This window comes from Lupinus angustifolius, chromosome LG19 (genome assembly GCF_001865875.1).
Source record: "Lupinus angustifolius cultivar Tanjil chromosome LG19, LupAngTanjil_v1.0, whole genome shotgun sequence".
In the NCBI taxonomy this organism is placed as follows: Eukaryota; Viridiplantae; Streptophyta; class Magnoliopsida; order Fabales; family Fabaceae; genus Lupinus; species Lupinus angustifolius.
In genome coordinates, this window is record NC_032027.1 from 17,673,024 (window position 1) to 17,689,181 (window position 16,158).

Below are 16,158 nucleotides of genomic sequence, written 5' to 3' on the forward strand. Positions count from 1 at the left end.
TATATATATATATATATATACATACGTGTGAGTGAGAGTTTGTGTATATATACACTGTTATATTTCAGATATTCTCAAATCTGAAAGATAGTGAAGCAAATAAGAATGGATGCTTTATTCTTAAGCTCAAGCAATAGCATTTCCAAGCCAATGTTTCATAACCTTAGACTCTCATCAAATAACCAAAAACGTTTTTCTCCTATGCCATTTTCTGTTTCATGCAGATCCACAACAAAGACTATTACTCATACTAATACTACCAACAACTTCTACAACATGCTCTCTTTGTGTCCCAAAAGTGCAACCATGGATGACATAAAGAAAGCTTATAGGTCAATGGCACTTAGGTACCACCCTGATGTGTGCCATGATGTTACAAAGAAAGAAGAATCAACTAGGATGTTTGTGCAACTCAATGCAGCTTATAATACTTTGTCCAATCCAAAGCTTAGAGCTGAGTATGATTCTGAGTTATTGGGTTATAGAGGACAAAGAAGTACTAGTTTTGGTGATGAATATGAGAGTTGGAGATGTAAGTGGCAAGAACAAATGGTTGAGTTGAAGAGAAAGTGTCATAGAGGTGTGGCACAAAAGGAGGGATCATGGGGTAGTAGAATGAGAGCAAAAAACATGAATATGAATTATCAAAACTTATGAGACTCTATTTTTCATGTTAGTTTTGGAAGTACTATACATAGTTTGTCTCTATATTTGAGTGTGGTTTATGTATTTGTTGAGTTTACTACACTCAAAATTTATAGTTTACCTTAGTAATTTAATTTCCTTGTGTATTATCTATGGGGGAGGGTGTTGGAACATTTGCTGTATTTTTTTGTGTTGTCACTTGCTCTTCAACTTAATATATATATATATATAGTTTTATAACTAATATCATAATTTGGTTACCATGTTAGAATTCTCTTAATATCAGAATTTGCTAAACTATCCACCAAAATGAAAATTGGAAGTGAAGAGAGATAATTTTTCCTTTGAACTTCGTTCATTGAAGTTAGATGAAAAGAGATAAAAATGATATATATATATATATATATATCATATGTTTATATGCTAGATTTAGTTATACAAGAGAAAATAAGAAGAGATAAATATGTGAGAAAAAAGAGAAAAAAATGATCTCTCTCCCATATAATGTCACAAATCTTGTTATACACTAGTAAAAATTTGTGATGTCAATTAAAAATTTTATATTTTTGTTTCATTTATTGACACGCGAATAGTTTCTGACATGGTTTGAAACAATAATGTAGAAGTACTTCACTTTTCTCCCCCTTTCTATACTCTCTTCTAATCTAAAGAAGAGGAATAAATTATTTCTGTTTAACTTCTCTCCCCTCTTTATATTCTACCAAATGCAGCCATACTGTTTTTTTCTGGTGAATTAGTACTTTTCTTGTTGAATTAATGGACCCATACTATTTTGTTGTATGCTTTTAATGTACAGAATATTATTGGTCTATATAGTATTAATATCCCCATCCCTGACTATTATTATTATTATTATTATTATTATTATTATTATTATTATTATTTGTTGGTTACATACCCCATCCATTATTTATTTCCACTAATTCATACACCATCCATCTAGAAATTCATTATAATTTTGTGCACCAAATCAAAGGGTCCAATTTATTTCTGCATCCATTTAGCATATATTAATCAAAATAAAAAAAGTTAGCCTCTACATAATATAATATAATATAATAATCACGTGGTATGATCAAAGCAGAACACAATTCTAGTTTCCCTTGTGTTTGTTTGCATCAATTGGGTCTATAATTCAAAGAGGAAGTAGATGCCAAATCTACATGAGACTTTGCACATTTATCTTCACCACTTCAATGAGTAAAGTTGGATGCCTAGAGTTTCTTCATTAAAATGGTGTGAAAAAGCCATTACATTTATCATCATTAACTTGTTGGTGTTAATTGATTCCATCTTATTTTATTATAAGAAATTAATTTTTGTCATAGTACATGTTTAGTCATACACTAAGTGTTGCTCTCAAGGAACAACCTCATATGCTACTCAGATATCCAAGAACGTCTTACACTATTAGTTTTTCCTTAGATACATTTACACCATTAGTTTGTACACAAGTAAATTTTCTTATATACCTTTTTTTTTAATTTATTTTTAGTGGCTAGGAATATTAGATATAATTTGTTTTTAGTTTTTAAATAATATACAATCTTACACATTGTTCTACATAATAATGAATGGGTGTATAATTTTAAAATGCTTGTGTAATTTTTTTTTTAAATTTGCAAGTCACCATTATTCGTCCTAACCTTTTTTTTAATATTATGTAAGTATAACTTATAGTTATTGTTGGAGAGAGTTAGAGTCTCATCTAATATAAAAAAAATGCTTACACTAAGACAATAATGTGAAAACTATACCCATAGATCGGTGTAATTAGAAAATTGATGAATTAGTCCTCATACTCATACGACACAATAATTATACCTACAATCATATTAGTTAGAACTGACCAAATCAGTTATACCGACTAGTTGTCACCAAGTTACATTTTATTTTTCAAATATATATCTAAATAAAAGTATTTTATTAACTTTCAATATATATACATATATGTATTCATCGGCTTAACTGAAATATTAGTTTACCACTACAGTATTTATCACTATATTTATCACTATTTATTCCACAGGATTAATTCAAAGGAGATTGTGACTATTGGTTGGTTTTTCCACTGGTATGCAGACATAGCCACAGAGATTGCAGATTTTTCTAGAAAACATATGACTATTATTTTGATTTGGATGTGAAAGTTTGATAGTAAGTATTGAATTGTAAATCTACATTAATTTCATAAGAAATAAATAATACAGCTACATCGACAAAACTGTCCCACTAATAGTTACTATAGTTTGAAATTCATCTTGTCATCAAGAAAAAATGGTTGACTCATAGTCACCATAGTCAAATTTTACCGTCACTACTTACCTAACTAGATTATAATTATTTTTAATTAATTTATATAGATTTATCAAACAAAACAGAGTTACTTTTCTTGATTTTTAAAAATATTATAAGGGAGTTAAATTTATTCATGCATGATGTTATTAATTATAATGTGATTATGAATTTATGATATAAGCAATTTGCATGATCATCAGTTTCACAACATCTTCGAAACTCTACATGTAATATAATGCTTTAGTTTCATTAAACTTCAAATTAGTATAGGATACTAATCATATCAAATTCACTAATGATATTGCTTATAAAGAAAAACACCATATTGAATCAGCCTATATAATAAATAATATAGAAGTATATGCTAAACCACCACCATTTTTCAAGAAGTGGATGCATACATTGGTCATACACTCTATCTTATTTTCATAAATAAAATTGGGAATTATGGAGTATGTGCACCAAAAGCAAAGACTATTGCTCATTTTATGCTATATAGTGTTGAAACTTTAGGTTATATTTGGGATTTGAGATTTAAGGAAAAAATGGAATGAGAGAGATCAAATGATTAGAAAGTTGGAGGAAGGGGAGGGAAAAGGAAGACAATCATCTCCCTTGTTTCAGAGTATGAAATTTAGAAGGGACGATAAACTAATGATGATGTTGGAATATTTTTTATTTTTCCTTTAAAAATGAGAAATGAATAATAATATATAATTATACTAAAAATATTTAAATATTTTGTCTCCAAAAAATCTCTGAACTGGGGGAAATATAAAAAAATATACACATAGAAAGTTTTACAGTATTTGAAAAACCTACAAAACAAGTAGAGATCCTCTCTATTACCGGAGAAAGAACTATCATTCTTACACTTAGTTTAAAGAATTAAAATATCTATAAATAGAAGGATATAATTCTCATTTCATTTTTCTTTTTAGCATTAAGAACTATTGAAGACACATTCTGAGTTTAATATTAAGGGATTAAAAGCCATGTATTATCATATGATTTTTTATGCAAAATCTGGAATATGTGGACAATGAAAGATTACTGAATAGAATGAGCAAAAAGGTAACATCTTTTATTTAATAACATTCTGAGTTCTAAGAATAAATCACTTCAATTCTTCCACTTCAGGTATCCATGAATGATTTTGAAAATGGACATTGTTTCCATGACATCTTTTCATAAATCTCTTTAAACATGTTCATTATCACTTCCAAAGTAACTTTCAATTATGCTCTCATCAACTCAAATATCGAAACCATTCGTATAAATAATATAACTTCAAAAGTATTTTCACTTTCCAAAGCTAGCTCTTTGTAGAACTATACTAGTAGCTTTTGTACGTCTATTTTGTAGCTTTACATATATTAATCAAGTTCGGTGTGGGTTCAGTGTAAAGTTTCAACTGTATCAAATTCGAACCAAAAAATTAAACTCGGATAAATCTTAAACCTAAACCCAATTACATTAGATTTTCTCTATTAAATTCAGGTTAGATTTAAACGGGAATCATAGATTCGATTTTTATTCTTATTCCTAGTTTAGTTGATGTTATAATGTATTAACAATACAGTTTGTCATGTCATGAATAAGGCTCACATGAATTACACATAGGTGTTAGCTAAATCATCAGACGAAAACCCTAACAAAAAGTATAGGAAAAAGACCAAAATTGGATAAATTTGTAATGACAAAAAACATAATCAAACCTAAAAATACATAAGTTTTCACAAAAATAAAACAATAACAGGATTAACCGAATATATTATTTATTTACATTTTTTTGTATAAATAAACTGAAACTAGAAATCCAAAAAAATCGCATAAAAAACTAATCCACCTTACCATTTTATCATTTCTTATAAGCTAGTAGAACGACATCTTGTCGATACCAATATGAAAATGTTCCGTGAGAGATTTGTCAATATAATAATTAAGCTTTAATCGTATTAGATGGAGCTAATACTTGTGAGAGATTTGTTGATAAAATAATCAAACCTTAATCGCACTAGGTGATGATGACACTTGCAAAATATTTACTATAATAATTATAAACATCACTATAATCACAAAAGAACACATCACTTTCATTTTTATACACATACAAGAATTAAAATAAAATCCATCAAAATCACACAAAGAATGGCAATCTTCTATACCATTATTATCTACCATACTCTATTTGTTACCAATGAAAAACAATCACTTCATTAAAAATTAAGATAACTTGTTTTTCAATAAAAGTTAATTTATTTTTTAACGAAGTAACCATTTCTCATTTGTAATAAATAAAGTAGTTTGGGTATAGAAGATTTAAATTGAAATAGCAATCTTTTTTTTTTTGGTAATGCTTCATCCTATGCACCAAAAGTTGCAACAGCATCAGCCACTGATAGAAATATTTTATGTTCTCCAATTAAGTGAGTTAAATTTGATGCACTGAGCTTCTCCATCACAATTGGTCCCGGATTTGCCAACAAAAGCTGTGTAAAAAGACATTACAAAAAGATAAATCTCATCACATTTATATAAATACAAGTTGTTATTATGTAACTTGTTTCACAAGAAATGTTATAGTAATTATAGTGATGCACAAAATGTTGAATTTATGTGATTGTGTATTACCTGTATATCCCTTTTCTGAAGGCTCTTAAATAACTCCACAAGGGCATGGATGCCACTAGTGTCAATATCAGTAACAGCTGCATGAATATATGGTTGCACAAATAAATTCACTGCCCAAAAATAATCTTAAAAATCGATTACGTCGAAAGCCTTACGCGACATTTCGATGATGAGATACTGTATTCTCGGCATTTCACTTCCTGTCCTTTGGACATCTTCATCAGTCACCCATCTCAAAATTCTACAAATTATGATTGAATCACTAATGAGTAACTTATGGCAACAATGTTAAATTATGCAGTGCACAACTACACATTTAGTTAAGTCAAATATGATAGGTATAACAATTTATTACCTCTCCTTGATATAGTTGGAGTTTGAGAAGTAGATTGCAGAGTCAACCCTGATAATCAGCATGCCTGGAATTTGAGATGCTTTCGGGTATTGATGGATGTTTCGATAAACACTAGTCCCTTGAAGCTTCCCGAGTACTATAGTCCTTGGCCTTGTCACTTGTAAAAGGATTTTAGCAAAAGATATTATAACCTGCATTTGAAAAGTTCATGTAAAATACTGTGGTAGGGGGAGTTGAAGATGCATATAAGCCATAAACTTCTTTAGAATTATTCGTTACCGCAATTAGAAGGCCGATTTCAACACTTTTGAAGATCACACCAAAGAAGGCTCCAAGGCAAGCTACAAAGTCGAATTTGTCAATCTTCCAAAGCAGAATTACAGCTTCAATGTCGATAAGGCCTATCACGGCAGTTATTATAATAGCAGCCAGGACTGCATTTGGTGTATACTTAAACAATGGTGTAATGACTAATAGAGTTAGCAGTACAACGATGGACATAACGATGTTTGATACAGCGGTTTTACAACCAGCCATATAGTTTACGGCTGTTCGAGAAAATGATCCTGCATAAAGATCAACAACACTTGGTAAGATGACATAAAAATAAAGTTTACAAGGTTTCTAGATGAGGCTAAAAAAAGTTTGAGATTTTGCTTCTTCTTTTGTACCTGTAGCTACATAACATGATGTGAGTGAACCAACAATGTTCATTGTTCCTAGAGCCACCATTTCTTTATTACCATCAAGTGGATAGTCTTTCATGGCAGCAAATGTTCTCCCAATTGCTACAGCTTCCTGAAGTTTAACAAATTTGGTATAAGTCTCTAACGAAGTTCCGAAAAAGGGATGAGGAAACCAAATCATCTTTCAATATGCTTACCGTTAGTGCTATCAGGCCAGCTATCAAACCGATCCGAGCACCCGCACCCAAATATTTTCCACTGAAAAATATTTCACTAGCCGATGCTGGATTCACACCTTTTTTAATGTGTTTCACCTGAAATAGTATACTTTTGAGTTTTGCAGTGCTTAATATTGTCTAAACTATTCGATCAACTCTATGATACTTAAAGAATAACACAGCCTCGATCACTATCTGCGCCAACTTCCTATGTCACTCGCTTTGATTGGCACAAGAAGTTGGCACAGATAGCAGCACAAATGATGCTATCCCTCTACTTACGATCGCAACGCCTTTCTTGTCGGCCCTGGTAATGTACACAAAAAGTGTAGACAATATGACAGAGATCATAGGAGCAATTGCAGCCACCCAAAAGAGTTTCTTTCTCTTTTTAGCCTGTCCATTACAACACAATAGTTAAGAAAGTTCAAATAGAAAAGAACAAGGAATGAAGGGAAATTGAAATTGTTGGCATTCTTACAATATACTTGGTTACTAGAAGGTAAGTCAAGAATGATACTCCAATCACTATTGTTTCCCAATTCCACTGTAAACAAAGATTAAAGCAAGTATGTTTTAGCACATGTATACTTTAACAGTTTAACTTTTTCATCTATACTAATCACTCAACAAGAATTTTCATATGAAATGAAGCCTTACCCCATGGTGCACTGTACCCCAAACTGACCTCATCACAGAAACAATGTCAGTTTTCTTAGTAAAGTTCACTATGCCAAGCAAACCTTTAAGCTGTTGCAGCGCAATAGTAACGGCTGCTCCGGCCATGAATCCGACGATGGCCGCATGAGATAGAAAGTCAATCAAGAAACCAAGCCTGCAAGAAGAGTTTAGGCAAATCAAGAAAATAACAATACATAAGGATCATTTGCAAAGTCAACTACAATATGCAATTTGTACCTTAAAACTCCTAGTCCTATTTGAGTAATTCCTGCAAAGAAGGTAGCCGTAAAAGCGAGGCGTAGGTAATCATGACTATGGATGTCCGCAATCTCATTGGAAAGCATAGTCCCTAGCAAGAGGGACACCACGGCTACTGGTCCTATCGCGATATCTCTTGAGCTTCCCATGAAAGCATACACAAGAGGAGCCACAAAACTAGTATCTACACAGTGACAGAAAACCAAGTCATGTAAACTGAAGAAAAAATAGATATCTACCTCAAGAACAAACATGTTTTAAGTTTCTTAAAACCATTCAAAACACTCACATAATCCATATTGAGGATCCAAATTTGCAAGCTTTGCATATGCAATGTCCTGTTATGCATACACTCATATGTTAAACAGTAACAATCCAAAAACACACCAATATTATGGAGTAATATTCAAAATAATCACCTGTGGAATACAAAGACTTGCAATGGTAAGTCCAGAAATGAAATCACCTCGGAATGATTTAAAGTTGTAACCTTTAGCCCAATTTAAAATCGGGAAAACCGATTCGAGGCCTAGAACAAACTTTCTTCCTATGGTTTTGTCCTTAAATTCCTTTGCAGGGTTGTCTGAGAAGAAAACTTCCTTCACAGATTGTTTGATATCTTCAAAAAGAGTCTTCTTAGGAGGAGCTTCAACCTTGTGATTATGAGGCAATACATTGCCATATCTACGCGAAGAATGTTCGCTTCTTGGTTCCCCCGCCACAGCCTCGTCGCTTATACGCTGACTCATTTCAGCTGCAGAGACACTTAGATAGCCTGTTAAACCACCACACAGTAATTAGTATGCAGAAAAAAAGTATGCTGCAAGTGGTGCAGCCGAAAGTCGCGCCCCGATTTTCGGCTGCATAATTGCATTAGTGTAACAATCTATTATAGAGTCAACTGCTGAAAAAAAAGGTGCAATCTTCACATTCTAGCTATGATTCTTAAAGGGAAATATGAATTGAATGAAAAAAGACACAATTGAAGTACCAGAAATATGATATGTTAATTGAGAGTTCCAAAACTTGCCGTAATTGAAATGAAAGCTAATGATTATATAGAGAAATATCAACTATGCTTAATGTGAAATGAAAGGGTTGACTTTATTTAAACATATGATAAATATATTATTAATCAAGGTCAACCAAATCAACTTGATATTAAAAATTTCCTAGACAAATGACTCTTCATTCTTCAATTTGTATATTGATCAAGGAACAAGTGGAATGGGAAGTAAGAAATGGGGGTATGATTAAAAATTCATAAAATTTAATTATCATAAGAACTAAAGATTTTGAAGATATTTAGTACCTGGATAATCTTAAATATTACAGCTGACCAAAATTAATAATTCATTATAGTAATTCCAAAGACAAAAGAATTTCACTTGGCTTTTCCTAGTAATTCCAATAGTGGAAACTAATATTTATAGAAAAATAATAATATACAAAGACAGAGATTTTCATTTCTACACTCATCCTCTTACAATTCTTGCATTCTTGGTCATTGGCCTGATGTGGCATTATGTTGATATATTGATGAGGTTGTTGTTGGACACACCTCGAAGGAATATGTACTCACGGTTGCTTTCCCAAACAAGTTGAATAAAAAAGTTTAGGAAATTGTGTCGAAAACAAAAGATTGATTATGAATCCACATGCATAGATTGTTAGAAATAGAGGTGTGTATGTAAATCATAATATTTGATTTTGTGTTTAAGGTTTTAGATTTAATTCATGAGTTGCTAAGTAGACTAAAGAATTAGCTCTTATTGTAAATGAGGTTCAATATTGTGTAGAGTCATATTTGATTCGTTCCATGATTGTTAGCCCAAGTTACTAAAATGAATAGTGAGTCAATCTCATATATAATTTTCAACACTTTTTATCATTAAGTTTTCATTCTAATACAAACCAACTCGAAAACCCTTTGAAAAACTAAGTTTAGAATAATAATTTGATTTTGAAAGACTAAGTTAGCAATCCTTGTGATACGATAATCACTTATTTTATACCTTAATTATTGGTCTAATAATGTAAAGTTCAATAGTATTTGTTGATAGTAAAGATGAGGGTTATATTGTTCACTACTTAAACTATCCTTAATGTGTGTGGAGTTACATTATATTCTTGTTAAAAATTGGTTATAACATTACTAGCTTATAATTTTAGGTTTTATAGGGTATCTCCCAACCTTGTTATTAGGTAGACGATTAACCTATCGAGTGTAGTTAGGTTAGTCTCCTATTAATATTCTTATCATGGATATAAATGTAGGTCTACCCTAAACTATAGTATGCATTTATGACTATGAGAGAAAAAAATATAACTCATGGTGTAAGAGTTTTTTACAATGTTACTGTATCATTTATTATTATTAACTCTTAAATAAAAGTAATTTAAATGAACGGTAGATGATATACCAACTGTATATAAATCTTTATTCTATTAGCGTATAGATTTTACACTCTTATCACTACATCAATATCTTTGGTTTATCTTGATTTTATATGAGTTTAAAATCTATACATTATCCTTGTAAATATTTAAATAGAGTCAGTACATTATTTATCATTCATTTGTATTACTTTTTCGGAATAGTCAATGATAAGAAAACATGAACAATGGACTACGTAATAACAATATATAAAACTCATACACTGACTGTGCATATATCTTTTTCTCTGTTTATATCTACATAACAATTTGCTTATATTTTGATTCTATAGAATCATCCTTGTAAATATGTTTCCAATACTATATGTTACAAGAGTTTACAAACATAAAAAGTAGAATTCCGAAGATTCATTTTCAAATTGAAACCAAATTTTTCTAAGCACTTCAATTCATAAAATAAATTCCAAGATTCTCATTGTCATTTTCAAACCCTAGTTGGATGCCAACCTACCTAAGATTTGTCCCTTTCTTTTAAACCCATATTTTTATATCTTCAAATATACAAGCATAATCCAGATAATAATCTACATCAATAACAACTAATGTAACACTGTCATAAGTACCTACTTTGATTAATTATATAATAAATACAAAAAATGTATTTTTCATTAGAACATGTAAAGAGCAACATGTACAATAACAACGTAACATAAGACACATGTTGTGCTACAACACCACCAATCCACCATTGTTAAGCTTGGTCAATGATAAATAATTAGAGATCTTTATTCTTAGATTAAGAAATATTTTAATTCAGCACAATAATCTGTATAATACCTCCAATTACATAGAATTAATGTACAAATATTAAAAAAACATTAAGGTGTTCTAAGGCATATCGAACGTGGGTACAAAATCTTTGGTACACATAGTTCCAGCAAGGGAATTATTATTAGTATTATTATGTGAGAAAAGAAAATGTCATAATTAATACGCAAAGGTGATAATTGCATGAATTGGAATGTGATAATGTCCAAGTTCATGGAAAAATTGAAAGGAGTTGAAAATGTGTATAAAAATAGGGACAAATAATTGATGAATTGATCAATCACGCGTGGTTAAAGGTTGCTTTCTGTGTTGATTGTATCGATGTTGCTACGTATAATAACTTCATTAACCTTGTTGTTAAATATTGCTTCCGTTTTTATATGATGGAAATATTTATTATTAAATAGGTAATGTCACAAACTAAACTTTGGAATGGTAAAAGTGGAAACTTGTGAAAATTGTAATCTTCATATATATATATATATATATATAAGAGCACGATTTGATGAGGGAGAAAATGGTGGGTGAGTAAATTTTCAGAGACTTATATTTTTAATGGCAAACTAATCTCATTTTAAGTATACTATTTATAAGAAATGTCTTAACTGAAGTGCACAGGTAAGTATTACAAAAATTTAAACATAAAAAACATAAAAGTATTTACAAATTTTTTTAATCTTATGAGCTAAAAACTAGTAAATATATAATTATTAGTTAGTGACAAATGTATTTGATCAAAATGGTTGTATAATTGCACCATTCTCATATATATAATACATTTTTTTAGTACTATTAAATATATCCCTTCATATTTTTGGATAAGGAATTAGTCTTTTTCGGGTTTCGTGACTGACATTCTCAATTCTGTGAATTATATGGAGATTATGTCTCATCCTTCCCTCTAAGAAATTCTGTCACTTTGGTAGTGGTAGTCATGTTCTCCAATCATAATACAGATTCTTTTTCAACCACTATAAAAAACTATTTTTTTTTAGAGAAATACTATCTACGTGCCATTTTTTATCATTAATATGATGCGTTAAAATAATAATAAAAAGCGTCACTTTACAATATTATTCATCAACTTGATGAATGCAAAGTTTGTTTTTAAATTTTGTTAGAAGAATAAATTTAGCGTATAATTTACACTTCTCTATCGAGTGCTTATGTAATCTCCAAAATTTTAGAAAATATAATAGTAATAAGTTGGTTTTAATAATGCAATTAAATAGGAGGTTTAAGAATCTCCAAAGTCCAAAGATTATTATAACTTGTTGGGATAAGAAATAAATTCTCCAAACATCAGCATCCTATTAAGTTTACAAAGGATGTGGTGTGGCTAAAAGTAACGTTCAAAGATGGACAAGGTTTGTGACACTAGAATCAATATTGATGATAATATATATATAATAGGGATTATTAGGGAAAGAAAGATTAAGAAAAAATCATGCCATTTATATGCTGGATAAGGAATGATGCAAGATATATTAATAATATATAGTATGACATAAAGATGTGTCAAGGAATATATATATATATATATAAAAGGGTATTGAGTTAGTAAGTTATAAAAAAATCTTTTATATCTTAGTCATTTATTCTATGAAAATAATATAATAGTTTAAATTTATTGACTAATTCAAATCACCTGAACTATTAGATTTTCATAGAATTTATGACTAAGAGTTGGAAATGACTAAGATATAGAGTATGTTTTTTTAAATTACTCCTAAAATAAATGGATCTTGAGTAAATTATACTCACCCTCTGAATTTTAGTAAAATTATATAAATCATCCATCTTTTTTCAAACCTACACAAATCACCCCTAATTATATATTTACATTATAGTGACGATCGACGACCTCTGTAGGAGAGATAAGTGTAATTTCTTAAACAAAAAATTGTGACAAGAGTAACCAAGTCAAACAAAATATGGTATATTGTGAAGATAAGAGTTAATGTCTATTCATTATTTTTGATTCATTACAAATTGTATCAATAATTCTAATGATGATTAAATTACTCTTATACTATATTGTAATGGGCCAAAAATAATGAATAGACATTGAGTCTTATACTATTTGGATTTGTCTTCACACTATACCATATTTTGTTTGACTTAATTATACTCATCATCAACCTTTGTTTAAGAAATTACATTCTTCTCTTATATATATGTAATCAGTATGATGTATGTATATAATTAGGGGTAGTTGTATATATTTAAAAAATGGATAATTTGAGTAATTTCATTGATACTAAAAAAAAGTGCATCAAGATTTGTGCAAACAACAATGAAGGGGAAAAAACATAGATAACTAGACCAATCCTAAGAGCTATTTAAGAATAGAGTATAGAGATATATGATCACCTATGTCACCTTTCACTCAAAACTTTCATGATCTACAAGACTTTTCATGTTTACCATTCATAGTTGCATAGTCCATGAACTTCTCAACCTAACTAATGTTAGAATAAATGCTAATCCAACCAAATTGTTGGAGAATCTTCAATTGTGTAAACCATGATCCTTTCAATCCCTTCACTTTTGTCTTTTGACTCTATATTTTATTCTTTTGAAGATCTTCCTAGATACAAAAAGTTCTTATGTATGTGAATCATTCTTATTAGCAAATGAGAAAAAAGTTGCCCTAGTGTTCTTGAAAAACAAAGGATTTTTTGTGCTTATTTGCTTTTGAAACAAAAGAAGGAAACTATTGGTGGTAGTAAACGAGAAGAAATGGAATTTAACTACGAATCTAGATGAGATTCATGTATATATGCATTAGTAATATTTATTTACTATGCTCAATCTTTTTTATTTTATTCTTTATTTTAGGTGTTTTTCAAGGATTTGACTATTTTAAAGTACATGGGTATGTTTTTTTGTTAGATATATTTGGATTTATAGAGCATTATTTTATCTAGCTAGGATTTAGTTAGTTTTATTTATTTTTTAATTATTATTTAGATCATTATTATCTTATAGTTTCCAACAATTTTTTATTTTATAATAAATTAATTGAACTATTTCATAATTAAATTTGATCAATATTTATCATCCTAAATTTATGCATGTTATTAGAGTGGTTTCATTCCCTTGATCTATCCCGTTACTATTTCACTTCGATGCGCTTAAAACTTGGAACTTCAATTAGTTACATCTCTTTTATCGTATCACCTTCTTATTGGTATACTTTTTTTTTACTTTTAACCTCATAATTCTAAATTCCGCGCAATAATCATTCAATTAGATGAATAATCTACAATACAACAATTCATTTTACATATATTTGTTTCTATTCCCACCAATAATCACTTGATAATATTTTATCTCCAAGTGAGAAATATTGAGTAATATTATAGTTCAAGATAAATAATTTTTATTTATATATAGATGAGTGATATGTATATAAAACTTGTGCACTTTAAAGACACCTTAATTTATGCAGCAACAAAATATGTGTGGATACTTTTTTAGCACATACATAATTCTAGTGATGAGACCCTACCCCTCTAAATTGTAGGATGCTCTATAAAAGGTTAAAGTGTAGACTTATGACTATTAATTAAGCATTTTAAAATCAATGATCATAGTTATGTGATAATATATTTATGCACCGACTAACGTGAAAAATAATACATTATTACGAAAAATAAGAACAACTAATATGAATAATTAAGAGTAAGAAATATATGCGCATGACTATTATGTGACTAATTTTTAATCTTAGTCATTTATGATTGTTTATAAAACTTATATTATTGTTCTCACAGTTTTTTATATGAGAATTGTTCTGATTTGAGTTACCATTATGAAATTATTATAAAAATTATTTATTTCTTAACTGATAACTATAAATGTTCACTTGATTTTCTAAAATTAACCAATATATAGAGCTAAATGCATATTGTTTCAGTATTGTGACATTTAGTTTAGACTCCACCATGGTTGATCACTGAGTAGCTAGCACTGACCCAATTTTTTTTGTTTCCACATGTATCCTTGTATCAGAGGTAATCTTATTTAAGTCGGGAAAATTCACATAGATGTGAGGTTAACTCTCCTAGTGGTATTTTTCTATCCATAAAACTCAAACTCGAGATTTTGCTTAAAAAGAATAAAGCATATACAACTTGAATCAACACTCGTTGGTGAATTGAGCTAATTTAAACTAACTTTACATTGGACCAGAATTTGGCATTTTACAAATTAGTGAGCATAAGATGAAGTAATTCTTTTCATCTTTCCTACCATCATTAAAATTTATGATTTCAAATTATAAACTAACATTGAATAAAAAATCATAACAATATACATTATAGATCCCAAAAAAGTATCCAACTTTTATTTTAAGTCCTACAATTTATTTTTTCTTATATTCTTTATCCTTATATATTTCAAAATTTTGGTTTTAATTTTTACTAATAATATAACTAACACTAAAATATAATGTGTCTTACTAATTGGCATCGTTGGCCAATTGTAACAAGACATATTATTGTGAGAGACAAAATTTAGAACGATATAATGAAAAAAATTAAGGACTACACCAAGAAAAACTAAAGAATTAAAATCAAAATTAGTTATATTTTAAGGACTAAAAGCATATTTTAAAAAAGAGTGTAAATTAATTGCATTTTTAGTGTAAAAATTTATATTCAGTTAATATATCATCATCCACTTCATTATGGAATCAATGTTATTAAAGAAAGTTTGAATTCATATAAATTTCTAGTACCAAAAAAATTAAAGCGTAATATTTATGTGTTGTTAGTATAAAAATTTATACATAGTTAATATATCATTCATCAATAACTTGTATTACTTTTTTAAGAGTCAATGATAGTTCAAAATAAGTTATGGATGATAAACTGACAATATATAAAATTTATACACTATCACTTAATAAAACTTTTTGTTAAAAAATTAAGGGTATGCATGTGTCATGAAGAGATTCGCCAAATAAATATTCTACGCATTTTCTCCCACGTCTCCTACCATATATTTTTTCGAATTAATTTTCAAGTCTTCTTACTTATTTTTATATTAACTCTTTTAGGAAAAAAAATGTTTTTTTAACCAATAATATATATCATAATCTATAGTTGGAGTTCATTTTACCTCAATCTAT

The 16,158-nt window shown here is 29.1% G+C and overlaps 2 protein-coding genes across 2 annotated transcripts; one reads left to right on the plus strand and one right to left on the minus strand.

Moving 5' to 3' along the window:
- Positions 45-676, plus strand: LOC109333820 (chaperone protein dnaJ 20, chloroplastic-like). Its single transcript, XM_019569397.1, has one exon. It carries the CDS (start codon positions 106-108, stop codon positions 655-657), a length of 552 nt encoding a protein of 183 aa, XP_019424942.1. The 5' UTR covers positions 45-105; the 3' UTR covers positions 658-676.
- Positions 5,319-8,609, minus strand: LOC109334649 (high affinity sulfate transporter 2-like). The gene is made up of 13 exons (XM_019570528.1): positions 8,216-8,609; positions 8,086-8,134; positions 7,776-7,980; positions 7,518-7,692; positions 7,339-7,404; positions 7,140-7,253; positions 6,837-6,953; positions 6,625-6,751; positions 6,233-6,519; positions 5,954-6,144; positions 5,754-5,839; positions 5,599-5,675; positions 5,319-5,456 (listed from the first exon to the last, which is right to left on the minus strand). Exons 1-13 carry the CDS (start codon positions 8,543-8,545, stop codon positions 5,331-5,333), a joined length of 1,950 nt encoding a protein of 649 aa, XP_019426073.1. The 5' UTR covers positions 8,546-8,609; the 3' UTR covers positions 5,319-5,330.